The sequence below is a fragment of the Phocoena phocoena genome, chromosome 15, assembly GCF_963924675.1.
Source record: "Phocoena phocoena chromosome 15, mPhoPho1.1, whole genome shotgun sequence".
Taxonomy (NCBI): domain Eukaryota; kingdom Metazoa; phylum Chordata; class Mammalia; order Artiodactyla; family Phocoenidae; genus Phocoena; species Phocoena phocoena.
Window position 1 is genome coordinate 15903552 of NC_089233.1, and position 17996 is coordinate 15921547.

Below are 17996 nucleotides of genomic sequence, written 5' to 3' on the forward strand. Positions count from 1 at the left end.
TGGTGCTTTTAAAGGATTCTAAGCAAACCAAAGGAGATGGTGGCTTACAGGAAGATGATAAATTTGGTTTCGAACATCCTGAGACCAAAGCTTCAAGAGGAGCAACTGTACTAGTTATATATCCAGGAGAAACAAAACATGTGTCCACACAAAAACCTGTACAGGAATGTTCTAGCAGCATTATCCATAGCAGCCCAAAATGGAAATAACCCAAATGTCCACAGACTGAAGAATGGATAAATCAAGTATGGCCTGTCTTACAAAGGAATATTATTTCGCAAAAAAAAAAAAGAACGAAATACTGACCCATGCTACAACATGGATGAGCCTTGAAAATACTATGCTAAGTGAAAGAATCCAGTAACAAAAGACCACATGTTGTATGATTCCTTTTATATGTAATGTCCGGGATAGGCAAATCTATAGAGACAAAAGTAGTGGATGCCAGGTGCTGGGGGAGGGAGGAAGGGGGTGTGACTGCAAATAGGTACTGGGTTTCTTTCGGGAGTAATAAAAATGTTCTAAAATTAGATTATGGTGATGGTTGCACAGCTTTGTGAATATACTAAAAGCCATTGAATTGTATACTTTAAATGGGTAAATTGGTATGTGACTTCTACCTCAATAAAGCCATTGAAAGATGACAACAACAACAAAAGATGCTAGGAAGACATCCCAGAGGAGATCAGTGACCAGCTGCAGGCACAGGTGCATTGGAGGAGCAAGAGGGACACAATTCCGAGTTGTCATTTGGAAGGGGGACACTTACCCTGGAAGTGAGACACACCTAGTGTAAACAGACACAACAGAACCATCAGTAGCGCAAGCCCAGAGCCCCGAATCTGCTAGGAGGCAATAGCAATGGTGACAAAGCAGAGGACGGAGGGTTAGAACACGTAGGTGGTAACAATCCCCACTTGATGAACACTTAGCATGCTAGGCCTCGTCTGAGTCTCACTAAATGCATGATCTCATTTAGTTCTTTCAATATTCCTATGTGATGGGCAGTACTATCATCCCCATTTTACAGATGAGAGAACTGAGGCTCAGGGAGATTCACTAATTTGTCTGAAGCTATCAAGTAGTAGAGCTGGCATTTTAACCCAGGCTGTGACTCCAGAGACTGGAACCACTCTGTTCTATCACCTTCCTTGGATGATGGGGCAAACAACAATGCTAAAAACAGCCAATATTGACTGATACCGTTTGTGTCAGCACTGTGCTAAGTTCTTAAACTGCATTTTCTGGGAATTCCCTGGTGGTCCAGTGGTTAGGACTCTGCGCTTTCACTGTCGAGGGCACGGGTGCATGGCCAAAAATAATAATAATAATAAATTAAATTGCATTTTCTCATTTGTGCCTCCTGACAACCCCATAAGGTAGGTGTTATTATCCCCATTTTACCGAGGCTCAGAGAGGTTAAGTAAGCTGCCTAAGGCTCAGAACGTGGGTTTGGTGAGTGGTTGCGGACCCTGTTTTATTTATTGATGCCCTACCACCTAGGAAAGTACCTAAACTGGAATGGTAGCTCATTAAATGTTTGAATAAAAACTAGGTTCTCGGGAATGCCCTGGCAGTCCAGTGGTTAGGACTTGGCACTTCCACTGCTGGCCTGAGTTCGATCTCTGGTTGGGGAACTAAGATCCCAAAAGCCTCACAGTACAGCAAAAAAAACCAAACTAGGTTCTCTCCGGAAAACATGAATCTGATTCTGTACCTAACTGAGAACGCAATTAGGAGATCAAATGTCTATATAATTGAATCCTAAAATAAAAGGGAACTTTCTACTTCAAAAAACAAAAACACCCCACGAAGTATAGTAAATCAACTACACTTCAATAAAATAAATTAAAACAACAACAACAACCCCCAAACTAGGTTCTCTCTCAGAGCCCTTCTGGCTCTCAAGTTCTGGGATTCCAGAAATAATTTATCCAGAGTTGGAAAGGAGCTGGTGAGTATACGCCACTGGGAGCATTTCAGGGAAAGGATCACAGAACGAGGTGGAGGACTGGGCCCGTTGAGGATGGGACTGAGTCTAGTTGGTCTCTGCATCCTTGGTCCTCAGGATGGGGCTGAACGTGAAACCTCTAAGGACCCTTTCACACTGAGGTTCATACCTGGTAGATGTGCTTGACATGGTGGATCTTGGGACCCTTGGGGGTGAAACTGATATAGAGTGTGGAGTTTTCCTGGCTGTGGAGAGAGAGGAGCAGCTGAAGAAGCCAGAGAAGACAGCAACCCAGTCACCCAGGGGGCCCCGGGCCAGGGGAAGCCTCGGAGTTGCCAGCCACTGTGCTAGAGACGGCGCAGGCACGATCTCATGTCATCCTGACACTGCTCTGCTCTTGCCCTTTGGAAACTAGGGCTCACTGAAGGGGTCAGTCTTGCCCAAAGTCCTGCAGTGGGGGACAAGGACTGGAACACAAGTGGATGGCTTTTGGAGCTGTGTTCTCCCCACTAGACGCCACCTCGCCGGAGCCTCCACTGTCCTTGGGCCCCACTGCTCATCTCCTCGAGAAGTGCACAAACGTCTGGCTCGCTCTCCCACCCCATCCGTCTAATGACCTTCCTAATACCACTCTCTGATCCTGCCACGCTCCTCCTCCGAATCCATCAATGGCTCCCTGCTGTCCCCAAGGGTCAGGTCCAAAGCTCCCCCACATCCAGACCTGCCCGCTTCCAAGTCTGCCTGCCCACTGCTCCCCACAGATACCCACCATCCTCTGGGCCTGCCCACCCCCTGCTCCCTGGATCTGCCCCACTGTTTGCCACCCCCACGCCTTTCCCTTTGCTAGTCTCTCTGATGAGAATGGCTGCCTTTCTTCCTAGCCCTTATCTGAACCTCCTCATCCTCCAGACCCCAGTTCAAGCCCCTATTCTGCATGACTCCTTTCAAGTCTCCTCCAACTCACATCATCTTTCCTGGCTCTAATTTCATATCACACCTCAGACACAAATATTGTGTTTGGCATTTATGTTCAAAAGCACCGGGGACCCCGGCTCAGACATGGTCCCGCCCTTATCTCACTGAGCCGACTTGAAAATGCCACTTCCCTTTTCTGGCTTCATCCTCTTTTCTGTAAATGAGAAAACCCAACTAGTGATCCCTATGGGTCCTTCCTGCCACAGCATTCTAAGACACTCACTCTGTGTGTCTGGGTTCTCCAACCTGACCATAAACTCTCTGTGGGCAAGAGTCACTGTGAAAACTTTTCTATCTCTTCCAGCACTCTTGGCCCCGGGGAAGAGGGAATCTAGCACGGCTGGAAATGTTCAAGAGCTTGGCTGGAGTTTGGAGTGAGACAGACTTAAGTTCAGATCCTGGTGTCAGTACTTCCTAGCTGTACTACTCTGGGCAGATTCCTCCCTTCTCTGAGCCTTGTTGTTCATCAGTAAATCAGAGAGCGGCAAGGTGCCTCGCGAGATGTCGAAAGCTCCAGGGGAAGCCCTCAGCTGTGCAGTGCAGCTGGAGCAGAAGCTCACATCAGGTCAGCATTCAGTCACATTTTCTTCCGCCAGTAAGTATCGATCTGACTCAGAGATCGATAGCCCCGGGAGGAAGGCTGGGGCCCTGGGTGGGGAGGCTGAGGTGGGAGGAGAGGGGGGAAGGCCGCTCAGGACTCACTCCTTGGTGAGGATGTTGATGGGGTACATGACTGGGATGCTGGTGGTGGCCGAGTTGTCCTCCAGGAGGCCTGAGTCCTCATTGTTGCTGCAGGGGGCAAGGTAGAGGGCAGTGTTAGGAGACAGTCTGGCCAGGACTGTGTGACAGTCTGAGGCCAGGGTGGGAGGAGATGCTGGCAGGGGCCTGCTCACCAGCTCACATTGGCGTGCACCTCAACAAAGTCCCCCCAGGAGCCGTTCAGCAGTGTGTGAAACATCACCTGGATATCAACCTGTCAGGGGAGGAGAGGGGAATGAAGAAGGAAGGCGCCTGGCCCTCAGGGGGCCACCTTAGCCCCTCACAGGCCCCATGCCCCCACTGCCAGAGTCACAGTGACAGCTTATCTCAAGCCCTGGGCTGGGTGTTTTATCCCCATTGTAGAGATGAGGATACTGAGGTTCTGAGTGGTTAAGTCATGTGTGTAAGGTCACAAAATGAATGACCTAATCCTGGGTTTCTCTTGATTTCAAAGTCCAGGCTCTCAAACACAACACAGGACACCTCTGCACACATTCTCTTGGGGTAGGGATAAGCCCTGCCTTTCCAATCACCTTCACCTTCCCCAGAGCCAGGAGCTCCCTCCCCTCCTGAGCTTACAGCCCCTTGGCTGCTTGACTCCTGGGGGCTGGAAGCACTCACCAAGCTGCCTGCTTTGAAGATGGGAGAGCTCACGTTGCAAGAGAGGGCCCTGCTCTGAAGCTTGGTCTCCTCGGGAAGCTCCTCGCAGCTCACAGGTATCTGGCTGTGGGGCTGGGGATGAGAAGAGAGAGAAGAGCATTTTAGTGGGCAAGGCTAAGGGTTCCCCAGAGGCCACCAACCCTCAGGTCCCCTCCCCCCCAGCCAGGGCACATTTGCAGAAATGTGGGGCCGAAGAGTCAGGGGTACGGCCAGGGGTTCAGTACAAAGATGTGGGGCCGAAGAGTCAGGGGTACGGCCAGGGGTTCAGTACAAAGATGTTCACTGCAATCCTGTTTATCACAGGGAAAAACTGGAAGTGATCAAACAATCCAGAGAGGTGGGAATGGTTCAGTGAATCGTGGTACAATCACAGGAGAGAGTGAAAATGCTGCTACAGCCACACATTCAGCAACCATTTACAAAATGAACTCGATCCTGGGCTAAAGAGGACAAAACTCTTCATCTTCATCACTGTCTGGAAGCCACAGATTTCAGTTCAGATTGGGAAGAAAATCAGATAAGAAAATAGAGGCTCAGAGCAGTCGAGAGACTTCCCCCCAGTCTCACAACTGGGTAACCCGGCAGGAATCTGGTAAGAACTTGAATACAGGTCCGTTTGACCCCAGATCTCAAGTTCTCAATCACTCTACTAGATACCCCTTAAGAAAGCATTTAATGTTGCTGTATAAGAAAAATTCAAGGATCCATCAACGGATGAACGGATAAGCAAAATGTGGTATATCCATGTGATGGAATATTAGCCTTAAAAAGGAATGAAATTCATACCTGCTATCACAGGGATGAACCTCAAAAACAACGCTAAGGTGAAGAACATCTTGCTAAGTGATGTAAGACAGACACAAAAAGACAAATATTGTATGGCTCAACATTTTTGTTTTAAATTTCAAAATTCAAAAATTTTTTAAAAACATGGAGGAGGGGCTTCCCTGGTGGCGCAGTGGTTGAGAGTCCACCTGCTGATGCAGGGGACACGGGTTCGTGCCCTGGTCCGGGAGGATCCCACATGCCACGGAGCGGCTGGGCCCGTGAGCCATGGCCGCTGGGCCTGCGCGTCTGGAGCCTGTGCTCCGCAACGAGAGAGGCCACACAGTGAGAGGCCCGCGTACCGCAAAAAAAAAAAAAAAAAAAATGGAGGAAAAATAACCATATGGAGAGCAAAATGCCAATTAGTTAAAATATAGAATAAATATACAATGTATCAATAATTTATACCTATGTGTATAGATAAACAGAAGGATAAACACCAAAATACTAAAAGTCATAATTGTGGGTTGTATAAGTACGGGTGTTTGTCTTCTTTAAACTTCTCTGTAATTTCCAAGTTTCTGCGGTGATCATGTATTACTTTTGTAACAATAATTTAAAAAATAAAAGTTGTACTTAAAATAACCCAGCTCAAGAGAGTAAATCCTAGGAGTTCTCATCACACACAGAAATGTTTTTTCTGTTTCTTTAATTTTGTATCCACACGAGATGGTGCCTATGCACTAAACTTACTGTGGCGATCATTTCATGATGTACGTAAGTCAGATCATTACGCGGTACACCTTCCACTTATACAGCGCCGTATGTCAGTTACATCTCAATAAAATTAGAAGAAAACAAAATAAAACAACCCAGGCCATCCCTCAAAGACAAGTTGGTCTTTAGGTCCACCTTTAGGAGGAAGGTAGCTCAGTCTCCCTGAACCTGTGCACACCTTCTTGGTCACCGGGTCCATGAGCCTCTGTCACACTCTCCATTTCATGCGACCCTCTAACCCTGTGATGTCCCCAGCCTCATTTCTTGGTCGCGAATCCGAGGCTCACAGAGGATGAACCTTGTATCTCAGCTCACACAGCTCGAGGGTGGCCATCAGGCTGAGAACCCAGAGGTGGTCCGAAGACCTCCACCCACATCTTCAGGCTGTCCTGACCGCCTGGGGCTCCAAGAGGCAGGACAAGCCTGGCACGTGGTCTGCGGGCAGACCCCACCCTCTCGCTCACCTTGAGTGTCTCCACTTTGCGGAAGGAGAGTCCCTGAGGGAAGCTCAGGCTGAGATGGACCCAGTAAGCGTCTTCTCCCAAGTTACTCAGCGTCAGCCCCACAGAGAGGCTGGCGGAGGGGGTCAGACGCAGAACTCTGGATCTGGGGGGAGGATCAGGGCAAAGTTATGGGGGCCAACAAAGGAAGCAGGATCAGAGGTGGGGACTTTCAGAACTGAGGGATCCGGTAGGCCAGAAAAAAGAAATACACAAAAATAAACTCCTGTGCACAGGCTTTAAGTTTTGTGATCTCATCTATTCCTGATAGGAGAGCTGCAAGGCACCAGCATTTCTCAGAGGGGGAAACTAAGGCCCAGACGACAAATGGAGTCAGTGGCCGTGGGGCTCTTCCGACCTGAAGTCCTATGTTCTTTTTATACACAGGAGCTGCCTCAGGAAAACATCGAGTGAAATAGGAGGCTTTACAGACCTTGCAGTGGAGGTCAGCCCCAGGTTAGCCTCACACTTCTTGTCCTCTCCACAGTTCTTCTCAAAAGGGATCTGAAAGGCCAAGAAGAGAGGACCAGGTGGCTCAGATCCCCACACCCAGGAGGACTGGACCTTGGCCTCTCTGTCTGCCCCTCTTCCCCTCTTACCTCCTTGGTCTCCGAGTGTGGTGAGGGCCTCAGGATGGGCTGGATGTCCTTGCCCTGCCGAGCACGGAGGAGGGGGAGACAGGAGAGAATAGTTGAGGCAGCAGAACTGATGGAGGAGAGCTGGAGGGGCTCAGAGCTTGGTGCTCAGCTGGGCTGGCTGTGGTCGGGGCCCTCTCAGGAGCCAACGCCTTCCCGGGGCAGGCCCCAACCTCCCGACTCAGCCCAAGGCTGTCTGGGCCACACTCCTCTGGTGGCAGTTCCTTGAGGGAGGCTCAGGGTGTCCACTTCCTGTCCTGGCCACGAGATCTGGGCCTTGACCGAGCAGCTCCCCCAGGTTCTCCCAGCCTCTGCTGGGAGCAACACCTGGCCGTGCAGCCTCTAGGCTCGCCTGCCTGGAACTAGCTCCTCCTGTGGTTCTCCTCTGTGAACTCCAACTCTCCATCTCTTATCAGATCAAGACCAGTTTTTTCAACATTTCCAGAATTTCTGCTCTGGGCCAGACCCCCCCAGCAGAGATCAAAACAGACACACTGCCCGTCCTCCCAGGCTGGTGGGAGAAACGGCCCGGCATCCTCAAGTGTGAGGATGGGACAGGTACAGGGTATGTTTAGAGGATGTAGAAGGGGATCCTATCCTACGCTTGGAGATCAGGGAAGCTTCCTGAAGGGATGGCATCTCAACTGAAATCCACAGGGTGAGGAGGAGGGAGCCAGGTGAAGAGAATGGAAAGAGACGAAGAAAGAACGGTTTATGCGAAGGCCAAGGCAAGAGAGATTGTGCCCGTGTAAGGAGCAGGAAGATGCTCGGACTGGCGGGAGTGCCGCGTGTCGGGAGGGGCAGGAGAGGGAAGCAGGGTGCAGATTCCCCCCGGCCTTGCAAGCCATATTAGGTAGTGATCAACTCTATGTCCTCGAGAGACTCCAGCCTCCTCCACTTCCAGGCCACGCGCCAAGCAGCCTGCAGACCCTCCCCTAAGGGCGGGGCTCCTGGCAGCTTCTGACTGCTCGCAGCCACCCCAACATTCCCACGCAGATCTCCCACCACCCACCAGACCACAGCCCGTCCCCAAAGGGGCATCCAGGGCCTCTGTCTTGTTCAGTTGTCCTGCCAGAAGCTAAGCCCACCTCCCCATTTCCCCCGAACTTAAAATCATGCCTCTTCTCTCTCAACCTACCCAAGATCTACTCATTCTGCGAGATCCGGAACCAATGACACTTCCCCCAGGAAGACTTTTTGACAACTGTGACCTCAGGTGTCTCTCTCTTCTTTTAAAATTAGCCTTTAATTTGTTTATTATTATTAACACCTTGCGGGATCTTAGCTCCCCATACAGGGATCGAATTCGTGCCCCTTGTAGTGGAAGCTTGGAGTCCTAACCACTGGACCACGAGGGAATTCCCAGGTCTCCTTTTAAGCCTGAGTTGCTGCACCACACAGTTTGACTTTTTTATTTTATTCTTTTAATTAGTGCCGATGGGAGAAACTGCCGGCTGTCCCTATACATCCTGAGCGGGTGGCAGGTTGCGGGGCAGGGCACTCAGCGCAAGCTGCCAAAAACCACAAGGAGTGTGCTCATCAGTCATGGAGCTCCGGCTCTGAAAGCGGCCTCAGAATGCAAAGACGCAGAAACAGTCCCAAAGAAAGACAGACCTGCTTGTGCCAGAAAAAAACAAATCTACATCTTCAGGCTTCCAGGCCCGGGTTCTTTCCATCAGACCCTGCTGCCTTCCGACAGAAGCCAAACCGCCAGCTGAGGGTCAAGGATTTCAGAAGAGGAAATTAGGCTTTTGGCACTGGGTAGGGAGGTGGGATCCAGGAGACTAGGATAGAGAGTGTTTTCCTCTTCTTTTACATAACAAGGGCACCCCAATTAGGCTTTGAGGGAACTACCTGCCCTCAACGGAATACCCTTGGGCGAGAAGGCTAATTAGGATACCCTGTCCTTCCACAGATAAGGGATGGTCCTAGGCTTTCTGATGTTCTCTCCCTGTAATTTGCATCTGTTAGTATTCGCCCAGGTTAGAAGCCTAATGAGGTCTGAAGCTGATACACAGAGGGACGCATGGAAGGGGCCGTGCCCTGGGAAGTCCATCCATTATTTCTTCCTCTTGAGAGCCCCCAGAGCCTCCACCTACCCTGGTCCTCCATCTTCCCAATCCCAGTTTTCCAAATTTCTCTTAAATACAAACTCCCATAGACTCCTTTCTGCTTAAGTAAGCATATTTCATTTCTATTGTTTGAAGCCAATGTAATACAGTCCTGCCAAGTTGAATTTCTATTCTCCCTTATTTCCTATCAGTTTCTCCAGCTAATCTCTTCTTACCGCACTTTGGTCCCTCGGTGTCCCTTCTTCCTCCCACAGAGAGTAATTTAGGGAGACATTGATGGGAGAGATGAGGTCTTGAGTGCACACCTGAGGGCAATAAGAATACACCCTATGTCATGAGTTTAACCTTTACCACACTTCCAGTTAAAGGCACAACTTGTCCATACTTTATAAAGGATGAAATTCCAGTAGCTAGTTGTCTGAGACCTTACCAGGAGTGGAAGTATGTTTACTATACATCAGGTGTTTATAATATGCCCAGCTTGCTTCTCAGTACGAGTGTTCATCCCTCAGCCCCAATCCCAAGGCAGACATCAGTCATCAACCACGGCACTTTTCCCCACTGAGTCCTAACAGAAGTCCCTGAATCTTTGTCAAACTCCTCTAGGCAACCATTATCAAAGTTTGCACAAGAAAAGAATACTCTAGAATAAGTAGAATATCCCAGTTCCTTTACAACAGGGGTGGGTCTCAGTCTTTTATGTTATTACCAGTGCCTGACACTTTGGAGACGCTCACTTTGGAGGACTTTTTGTCCTCACTTAAAGTTTCCCCCAATTCGAAGAGGTAGGCATTATTATCCCCACATTAGAGATGAGGAAAATGAGGTGTAAAAAGGTGACACAATTTTCCTAAGGACTAGAACTGGGAGGTGAACCCAGATCTGTCCAACTCCCAAGTCTAAAGTCTTTCCATCATGTCACAGTGCCTCTTCTCTGGCAAATTTATGTTTAAAATTTCCAAATCTTGTAATGCGGGTTACGGGTGTGAGGAGGCAGAGAGGCTCTGAATGAAATGAGATTGTGAGCTGATCATTGTTGAAAATGGGTGATGGCTGTTTGGCGGTTCATTAAACTCTTTTTCTACTTTTGTATGTCTGAAATTTCCCATAATAAAAACTTGAAAACAAACTTCAAAATCTTATACTGAGTATACCAATCACGTATTCAGTCTCTTATGAAATATTTGAGGCCAGAATAAAATTTAATATCAATCTTATTTCATACAGAACAGGTATAAGCAAACGGAATTTGGGTATTTTGGCAGTTATCTAAACTAACAAGAACTTAAAAAAATTATTTCTGGGATGGATTTTTTAAAAAAAAATACATTTATTTATTTATTTCTGGCTGCGTTGGGTCCTTGTGGCTGCGTGCAGGCTTTCTCTAGCTGTGGCAAGCGGGGGGCTACTCTTTGTGCGGTGCGCGGGCTTCTCATTGTGGTGGCTTCTCTTGTTTTGGAGCACAGGCTCTAGGCACTCAGGCTTCAGTAGTTGTGGCACTCGGGCTCAGTAGTTGTGGTGCATGGGCTTAGTTGCTCCGTGGCATGTGAGATCCTCCTGGACCAGGGCTTGAACCCATGTCCCCTGCATTGGCAGGTGGATTCTTAACCACTGTGCCACCAGGGAAGCCCTGGGATGGATGTTAATAATAAAACACCCACACGGCAAATGAAGATACCGAGTGCCGCAACTAAGACCTGGTGCAGCCAAATAAATAAATATGTAAATAATAATAATGAAAAATGACCACGTGTACCTGGCAAATAGTGACACACCACCGTCCCTGAATATTCCATAGGACCGAATATTCTGTGGCCATTAAAAATAATCTGAAAACTGGGCTGCAGCATTAATATATGATGTGTGAAAAGAGTAGCGAAGAAATGGTAAGTACTTTACAATTGTAATCATGTTTAAAATGCCTATGGATGTGGATTAAGGACTAGAAGAAAATATGCTGAAGGTATTGTTACTACTGTGATACAGAAGAGGAAACAGTAGGACCAGGAGATCAAGGTGACCTGTGACCTGTGCTGGACAGCGATGGAGCCGAGCCTGGCACTGGGGCTGCCTCCTGCTGTGGTCAGCTCGTCCACCCCTTCCCTCCCCTGAGCAGCCTTGCTGGCTCCTTACCGGGAAGTGGAACCAGAACCCACTGCAGGACTTGACTGGGGTGACAGCTGTGTTCCTGCTGAGCTCATGTTTCCCTTCTGGGAACACCCCCCGGCTTCTGGTCCGATGGCCATCCAGCTGCAGAGTGTAAGTGAGGTTCGCAACCAGGTGCCCTGGGCAGGGTGGAAAGGCAAGAGTTGAATGATGGCAGATCCTGGGGCTGTGAGCCTGGATTTGGGGCAGGCAGCTGCGCTGGGAAGCAGGAAGGCAGCGCTGACCTTTGAACTGGGAGATGAGAGACTTGACCTGGAAACAGACTGTGATGTTAACGCCTTCCTTCTTCTTGTCACTGGAGGAATGCGAGCACTCGACTTCATGCACTGGGATCTCAGCCGGGGAGAAGGACACGGTTGTGATGATATCCACCACAGGCCGGGAGCTTCAGGGAAGGAAACAACCAACACTCTCCCTCGGCCTCAACTGCCATCCCCAGCCAGACCTGGGGCTCCAGCTAGCAGAGTCCAGAGGACTCCCCTTCCCTAAAGCAGACCTCAATATCACTGTCTCTTTGCAACGAAAATAATAATGATAATTCCTTAGGGCTCCCCATAATGATAAATCTTCCTAGCAGCCTTCTGACCCATTTGTCACACAGAAGAATGAGCTTTTAAAAAGAAAAGTCGGGACTTCCCTGGTGGTGCAGTGGTTAAGAATCCGCCTGCCAATGCAGGGGACATGGGTTCGAGCCCTGGTCCGGGAAGATCCCACATGCTGCGGAGCAACTACGCCCGTGCGCCACAACTACTGAGCCGGCGTGCCACAACTACTGAGCCTGCACGCTTAGAGCCTGTGCTCCGCAACAAGAGAAGCCACCGCAATGAGAAGCCCGCGTGCCTCAACGAAGAGTAGCCCCCGCTTGTCACAACTAAAGAAAGCCGGCACGCAGCAACGAAGACACAACGCAGCTAAAAATAAAAATGAATGAATGAATTTATAAAAAGAAAAGTCAGGGAATTCCCTGGTGGTCTAGTGGTTAGGACTCCGAGCTTTCACTGCCAAGGCCCAGGTTCGATCCCTGGTCAGGGAACAAAGATATTGAGCTTCAAAAAAAAAAAAAAAAAAAAAGATATTGAGCTTCCATGCCAGTAGCCTTTCAAGGATGCCCAATGGTATTCAGAATAAAATCTAAACTTTTCACTGTCTGTGCCATACCATCTGCCTCTCCAGTCTTCTTTTTTTTTTTGGCTGCGCTGGTTCTTAGTTGTGGCACCTGGGATCTTCAGTGCCGCTTGCGGGGGGGATCTTTAGTTGCGGCATGTGGGGTCCAGTTCCCTGCCAGGGATTGAACCTGGGCCCCTTGCACTGGGAGCACGGAGTCTTACCCACTGGACCACCAGGGAAGTCCCTCCTCTCCAGTCTCACCTCCTACCACACTGACCCTATTTCCGTGCCTTGAACACGTCACACTTTTGCCTGCCTTACAGCCTTGGCACCTCCTGGGCTTTCGACATGGAAAGCTCTTACCCCAGATTTCTGCAAGCCTGGCTCTTTCTCATCTTTCAAGTCTCAGTTCCTCAGAAAGGCCTTTCTTGGCCACCCAGTCTATAGTAGGTCTCCCCTGCTATTCTCTCTCACAGAACCCTGCTCACGTCCCTCATGGCACTTATCACAATTGTAATGATCTATTTATTTGCTTTACTTTTTTATTGTATGTTTCCCCACACATACACTGTAGCCAATGCCTTGTTTCATATTGAAGACAGTATCTAGTCACTAGATGACGTTACATGAGGCTTCCAGTGACTCTAAGATCTGGGTCAGGCAGGAAATGCCATCACCATTTCAAAGATGAAGAAACTGAGGTCTTGGGCTTCTCTGGTGGCGTAGTGGTTGAGAGTCTGCCTGCCGATGCAGGGGAGACGGGTTCGTGCCCCGGTCTGGGAAGATCCCACATGCCGCAGAGCGGCTGGGCCCGTGAGCCATGGCCGCTGAGCCTGCGCGTCCGGAGCCTGTGCTCCGCAACGGGAGAGGCCACAACAGTGAGAGGCCCGCATACCGCAAAAAAAGAAAAAAAAAAAAAAAGGAGAACCAAACTCACAGGGTTGAGCTGAGGACCAAATGCGCCGATGCTGATAAGCATTTAGCACGATGTCTAGTACATCGTAACTGCTGAAAGGATGAGGACTGAAATCATCCCCAGGTAGGGCTCAGGAGTCCCATCTTACCTCAGCACGATCACCTGGCTCTCAGCCCCTACAGCCACATCTACCAGGCCGTCCCCGCCAAGGTCCTTCACCCCGTGGATGGAGCGTCCAAACCATTGAATTCCTGGGAGCATCCGGGTCCCTTCTATCCGCTGAGACCAAGAGAGAAATTCATGCTAAGCTGGGGAGAGGATGGGCGGAAGGGTGGGAAGAGTCGGGCTGAGGAGTGGGGTTGGGGCTTGGTGGCTGCCAGATGCCTGGGAATGGGTTCTGATTGGCAGGCGGGGTACCTCACCTGACTGGGCCAGGGGCTCAGCCCCGCCTGCTGCCCATTGAAGATGTACACAGCCCCCTGCTCTTCCAGAGGGGCTCCCACGGCCACGTCCGTCAGCTCATCCCCATTGATGTCCGTCAGGGCAGCGATGACTGCTCCAAATCGCCCAAGGGGGTAGCCGGGATCCCCGTGCAGCTCTGAGACCATGGCGAACCCCAGCTGGGAAGGAGCAAGGCAACAGGTCCCACCTCAGTCACTCAGCACTAACCACTGGACCTCCAGGGAACTCCCCACCTTTGTTATCTGTGTGACTTTGTGCCTTTGGAAAGTTGCCCAGCCTTGCTGAGCTGCTACGTTCCCATTTGTAAAATAAAGCTCATAGTATCCCAGAAGGTGATTATGAGAATCAAACGAGGTATCCTATATATAAAAAGTTTGGCACTGGGCCTTGCACACATTTTTACCCACCTCCGCATATTTGCTATCGTTTGTCGTTGTTCTAAAGGTCTGATTAACACAGGATCAGGCAGGGAAAGGCTTTCAGAATAACTGAGACCTGAGAAGGCATGGGAGTCTCTTTCTCCCACATCCTCCACGCATTGTCCTGGTCCCCACCTTTTTTCTCTGGTAGATAAACACCCGGCCTCCTCTCTGCTCGCCATAGAACAGGGGGGCTCCAACCAGCAGCAGCTCTGTCTCCCCATCTTGGTCCATGTCAACGCCACACAGCTCGCCGCCAAAATAAGAGCCAATCTGCAGGGAGAGGAAGACGTTTGAGGAAGAAACCTAGAGCAGGACACCTCCCTCCCCATCAAGTGCACCTTATCCGTCCTACTCTAAGCCCTCAAATGAAGGTCCAAGTCCTGGATCCCACTTAGAGCCCGTATGAATTCAGACAAGTTGGGATCTTAAGTTGGCAAGTGGGGATGACAAGGCTAACCTCAGAGGCTTTGCAGGGGAACAAATGTGACAGTGCTGGGCACGGGGCGAGTGCTCAGCAAGTGCATGCGTGTTCGGAAGACAGCAGGAAGCGTAACTAGTGTCACTCCAACCCCCTCTTGGGCGGACGCCCCTGCAATCACGCTCACCTGGGTCCCATCTATTTTCTGGATTTGGCTCCAACGTTCTCCGCCCTTTGGCTCTTGGAACAGCAACACCCGTCCCACGTGCTGGTATCGGGGGGCTCCAGCTGCCAGCAGCGACGTGGTCCGTCGGGAGGGCAGCCAGGTCACCGTGTAGCCTGAGGAGAGAGCGAGCGTGGGGCTTGGAGTTAGGAACACAATGGCTGCTGAACGAAGGTAAAACCCCGGGGGAAAGGCGGCGGAGACCCTGGGAAGCTGGGTTAGCAGCAAAGATGCATGGAGACGGCCAGAAGACCTTCTCCCGAGAAGAGCAGCCACGTGCTCCGAGGAGTACAAATCCTGCCGTCAGGGTCCAAGCCTGCATTTCTCGAACTGTGGACAACACGCATGCGCAGGACTAAGCGGCCGCGTACTGCAGGGTAAACATCTTCCTGAGGCTCGGTTCACCTAAGGGTTTATAAAGGAGACTATCTTCTTTTTAAAGAGTAAAATGAAATGGAATACATTAGTAAGAAGAAGGCAAAGTTTGCACGAAGATTAAAAATAAAGCAGCAGATGCCTCAAGACTGCCAGCCTGCCCTGTTTCAGACTTGGCAGCCCCTACACTGCATGACCCAACTTCTTAAAACCAATCTCTTTATAGGTGATAGATAGGTAGATAGGAAAAAGAGAGAAAAAGAATTATGCATCTATATAGAGATACAGATACAGATATACATATAGATCTATCCTATGGGCTTTGTTTCTCTGGAGAATCCTGACTGATAAAATAATATATACATATGTATGTTATTCTTTACATATATATGTGTATATATATATATATAAAGAGAGATAAACAAATGTGGCAAATGTTAACAACTGATAAATCTAGGTGAAGGGTATATGGATATTCATTGTACTATTAACTTTTCTCAAAGTGTGAAAATTTTTGCAGAAAAATTTGGTAGAAAAGATTAAAGATGCATTTCAATGAAAAAGCTTGGTAAGGTAGTACAACTCAGTCAGCATGGAGACACAGCCTAATAAAAATACTGAAATTTAAACATAAGGAGTGGTGGACTTCCCTGGTGGCGCGGTGGTTAAGAATCCACCTGCCAATGTAGGAAACACGGACGGGTTCGAGCCCTGGTCCAGGAAGATCCCACATGCTGAGGAGCAACTAAGCCCATGCGCCACAACTACTGAGCCCGTGCTCCGCAACAAGGGAAGCCACCGCAATGAGAAGCCCGCACACCACAGCAAAGAGTAGACCCCGCTCGCCGCAACTAGAGAAAGCCCGTACGCAGCAACGAAGACCCAATGCAGGCAAAAATTAATTAATTAATTAATAATTTTTTAAAAACCCATAAGGAGTGGTGATTGTACAGCACAGAGAATATAGCCAATATTTTATAATAACTATAAATGGAGCATAATATATAAAACTCTTGAACCACTATCTTGTACACCTGAAACAAACATGTTATTGTCAATCAACTATACCTCAAGAAAAAAAAAAAAAGCAGGAGACTTGAAAACATCTCTGCTTCAAGATATCACTGAGGTTATCTACATACTTCACAACTCCTGTGGTTGAGGTTCCCTGCACTCTGTTCCTACACTGATGAAACGCTGGAGGAAATGCCGCAGGAAATTGGACCAGGGATTGGGCGGGAGCCAGGAGCCACCTCCCAGGAATGCTCTGAAGATGACCCAATTTGAACTTCTTTGTTTATTTGTTTTGAATTCATTTTTATTGGAGTACAGTTGATTTGCAATGTTAGGTTAGTTTCTACTGTACAGCAAAATGAATCAGTTATACAGTTATATATATACATATACAGTTATATATATATATATACATAAATATATACAGATATATATATACATATATCCACTTTTTTAGATTCTTTTCCCATATAGGTCATTGCAGAGCACTGAGTAGAGGTCCCTGTGCTATACAGTAGGTCCTTATTAGTTATCTATTCTATATGTAGTAGTGTGTATATGTCAGTCCCAATCTCCCAATTTATCCCTCCTCCGCATGACCTTCTTTGCTCAGAGCAGTTGAAAGTGAATGAAAAAAACAGATGTCCGAGACTCTATAGCCCATGAGGGGAAGGGTGAAGAGGCTGAATACTCTCCTGCTTCTTCATGTCTATTCCTGAAGTACAAGGGTTAAGAAATTGCCCTTTGAAATCAGAGAGACAAGGTTTTAATCCGAGTATTACTTCTTCTTGGCTGTATAATCTCAAGTAAATTACTTCCTGTGTCTGAGCCTCAGCCTTCTCGTCTAAAAAAAACAACCTGGGACAATACCAACCTTATAGGGGGGTTTGAGGATTAAATAAGACCGTGGATGTAAAATGCTCAGCACCATGTTAGTGAGATCTGAACTAAGATCTGAAGGATGGTAGCATAGTGGGCAATCAAGATTATATTTACTTCTACACGTACACAACACACACATACATCTGTGTGTGTGTACATAGTGGTATGGGTGCCTAACTGGAGATTCAACTTTGGGTTATTTCTTCTTATTCAGTGAGCAAATTTGCCAGCTATTTTGCAGTACAGTCATCTCTACGTATCCGCAGGGGATTGGTTCCAGGACCTGCCCCGATACCAAAATCCACCACAGACGCTCAAAGTCCCACAACTGACCTTTGGTATCCCCGGCTTCCAAATCTGGGGATTCAACCAACCATGGATCATAAACGTGGAACCCGCAGCTGCAGAGGGCCAACTGGACACTGAAGAACAGAAAACCACCTTGAAGGCAGTAGTGTAGGTGCTGCAGTGTAAGGGCAGTGGTTACTAAGCACAGATGCGGGGCTGGACCACCTACTAGTCTATGACCCTGGAGAAGTCATTTAAAGTCTCCTGGGCTCAGTTTCTTCATCTGTAAAATACAGATGATAAAAAATACCTACTTACAGGGTTGTTGGGAGGATACAATGAGATAAAAATAAGTTAATATGTGCCATGCGCTTAGAACAGTGCCTGGCACGTAATACTTGCTCAGTAAAGAAAAAGAAAAGGAAAAAATCAGAAGGCAGTCTCCCTTAGAAGGGTAAGAGTAGAGGCACGATGAATAGCACCAATTTTCCCAAGGAAAGTATTTAATAAGATCTTGTGTTTTGAAAGTTTAATAATAATCTTTGTGTACTGAGCCCACCCCCAGCCAAGAGTCATGGGTGAGGCAGGGTGGAGGGTGGTGGTTCTAGATCTATGAGGAGGTAGAACCT

The 17996-nt window shown here is 48.6% G+C and overlaps 1 protein-coding gene across 2 annotated transcripts in view; it reads right to left on the reverse strand.

The window, feature by feature from the left end:
- ITGAL (integrin subunit alpha L) overlaps window positions 1-17996 on the reverse strand; it is a 39308-nt gene that overhangs the window by 6253 nt on the left and 15059 nt on the right. The window contains exons 12-26 of one of the 2 annotated variants that reach the window (XM_065892416.1): window positions 14773-14924; window positions 14300-14437; window positions 13706-13903; window positions 13432-13562; window positions 11485-11645; window positions 11228-11379; window positions 9310-9399; window positions 8637-8639; window positions 6987-7040; window positions 6821-6891; window positions 6352-6493; window positions 4307-4417; window positions 3820-3899; window positions 3629-3715; window positions 2121-2196 (exon numbers count right to left, since the gene is read on the reverse strand). In XM_065892416.1, coding sequence (XP_065748488.1) covers window positions 2121-2196; window positions 3629-3715; window positions 3820-3899; window positions 4307-4417; window positions 6352-6493; window positions 6821-6891; window positions 6987-7040; window positions 8637-8639; window positions 9310-9399; window positions 11228-11379; window positions 11485-11645; window positions 13432-13562; window positions 13706-13903; window positions 14300-14437; window positions 14773-14924 — 1646 coding nt within the window. The remainder of the gene's footprint in view (window positions 1-2120; window positions 2197-3628; window positions 3716-3819; window positions 3900-4306; window positions 4418-6351; window positions 6494-6820; window positions 6892-6986; window positions 7041-8636; window positions 8640-9309; window positions 9400-11227; window positions 11380-11484; window positions 11646-13431; window positions 13563-13705; window positions 13904-14299; window positions 14438-14772; window positions 14925-17996) is intronic. The other variant, XM_065892417.1, reaches the window with a different exon arrangement.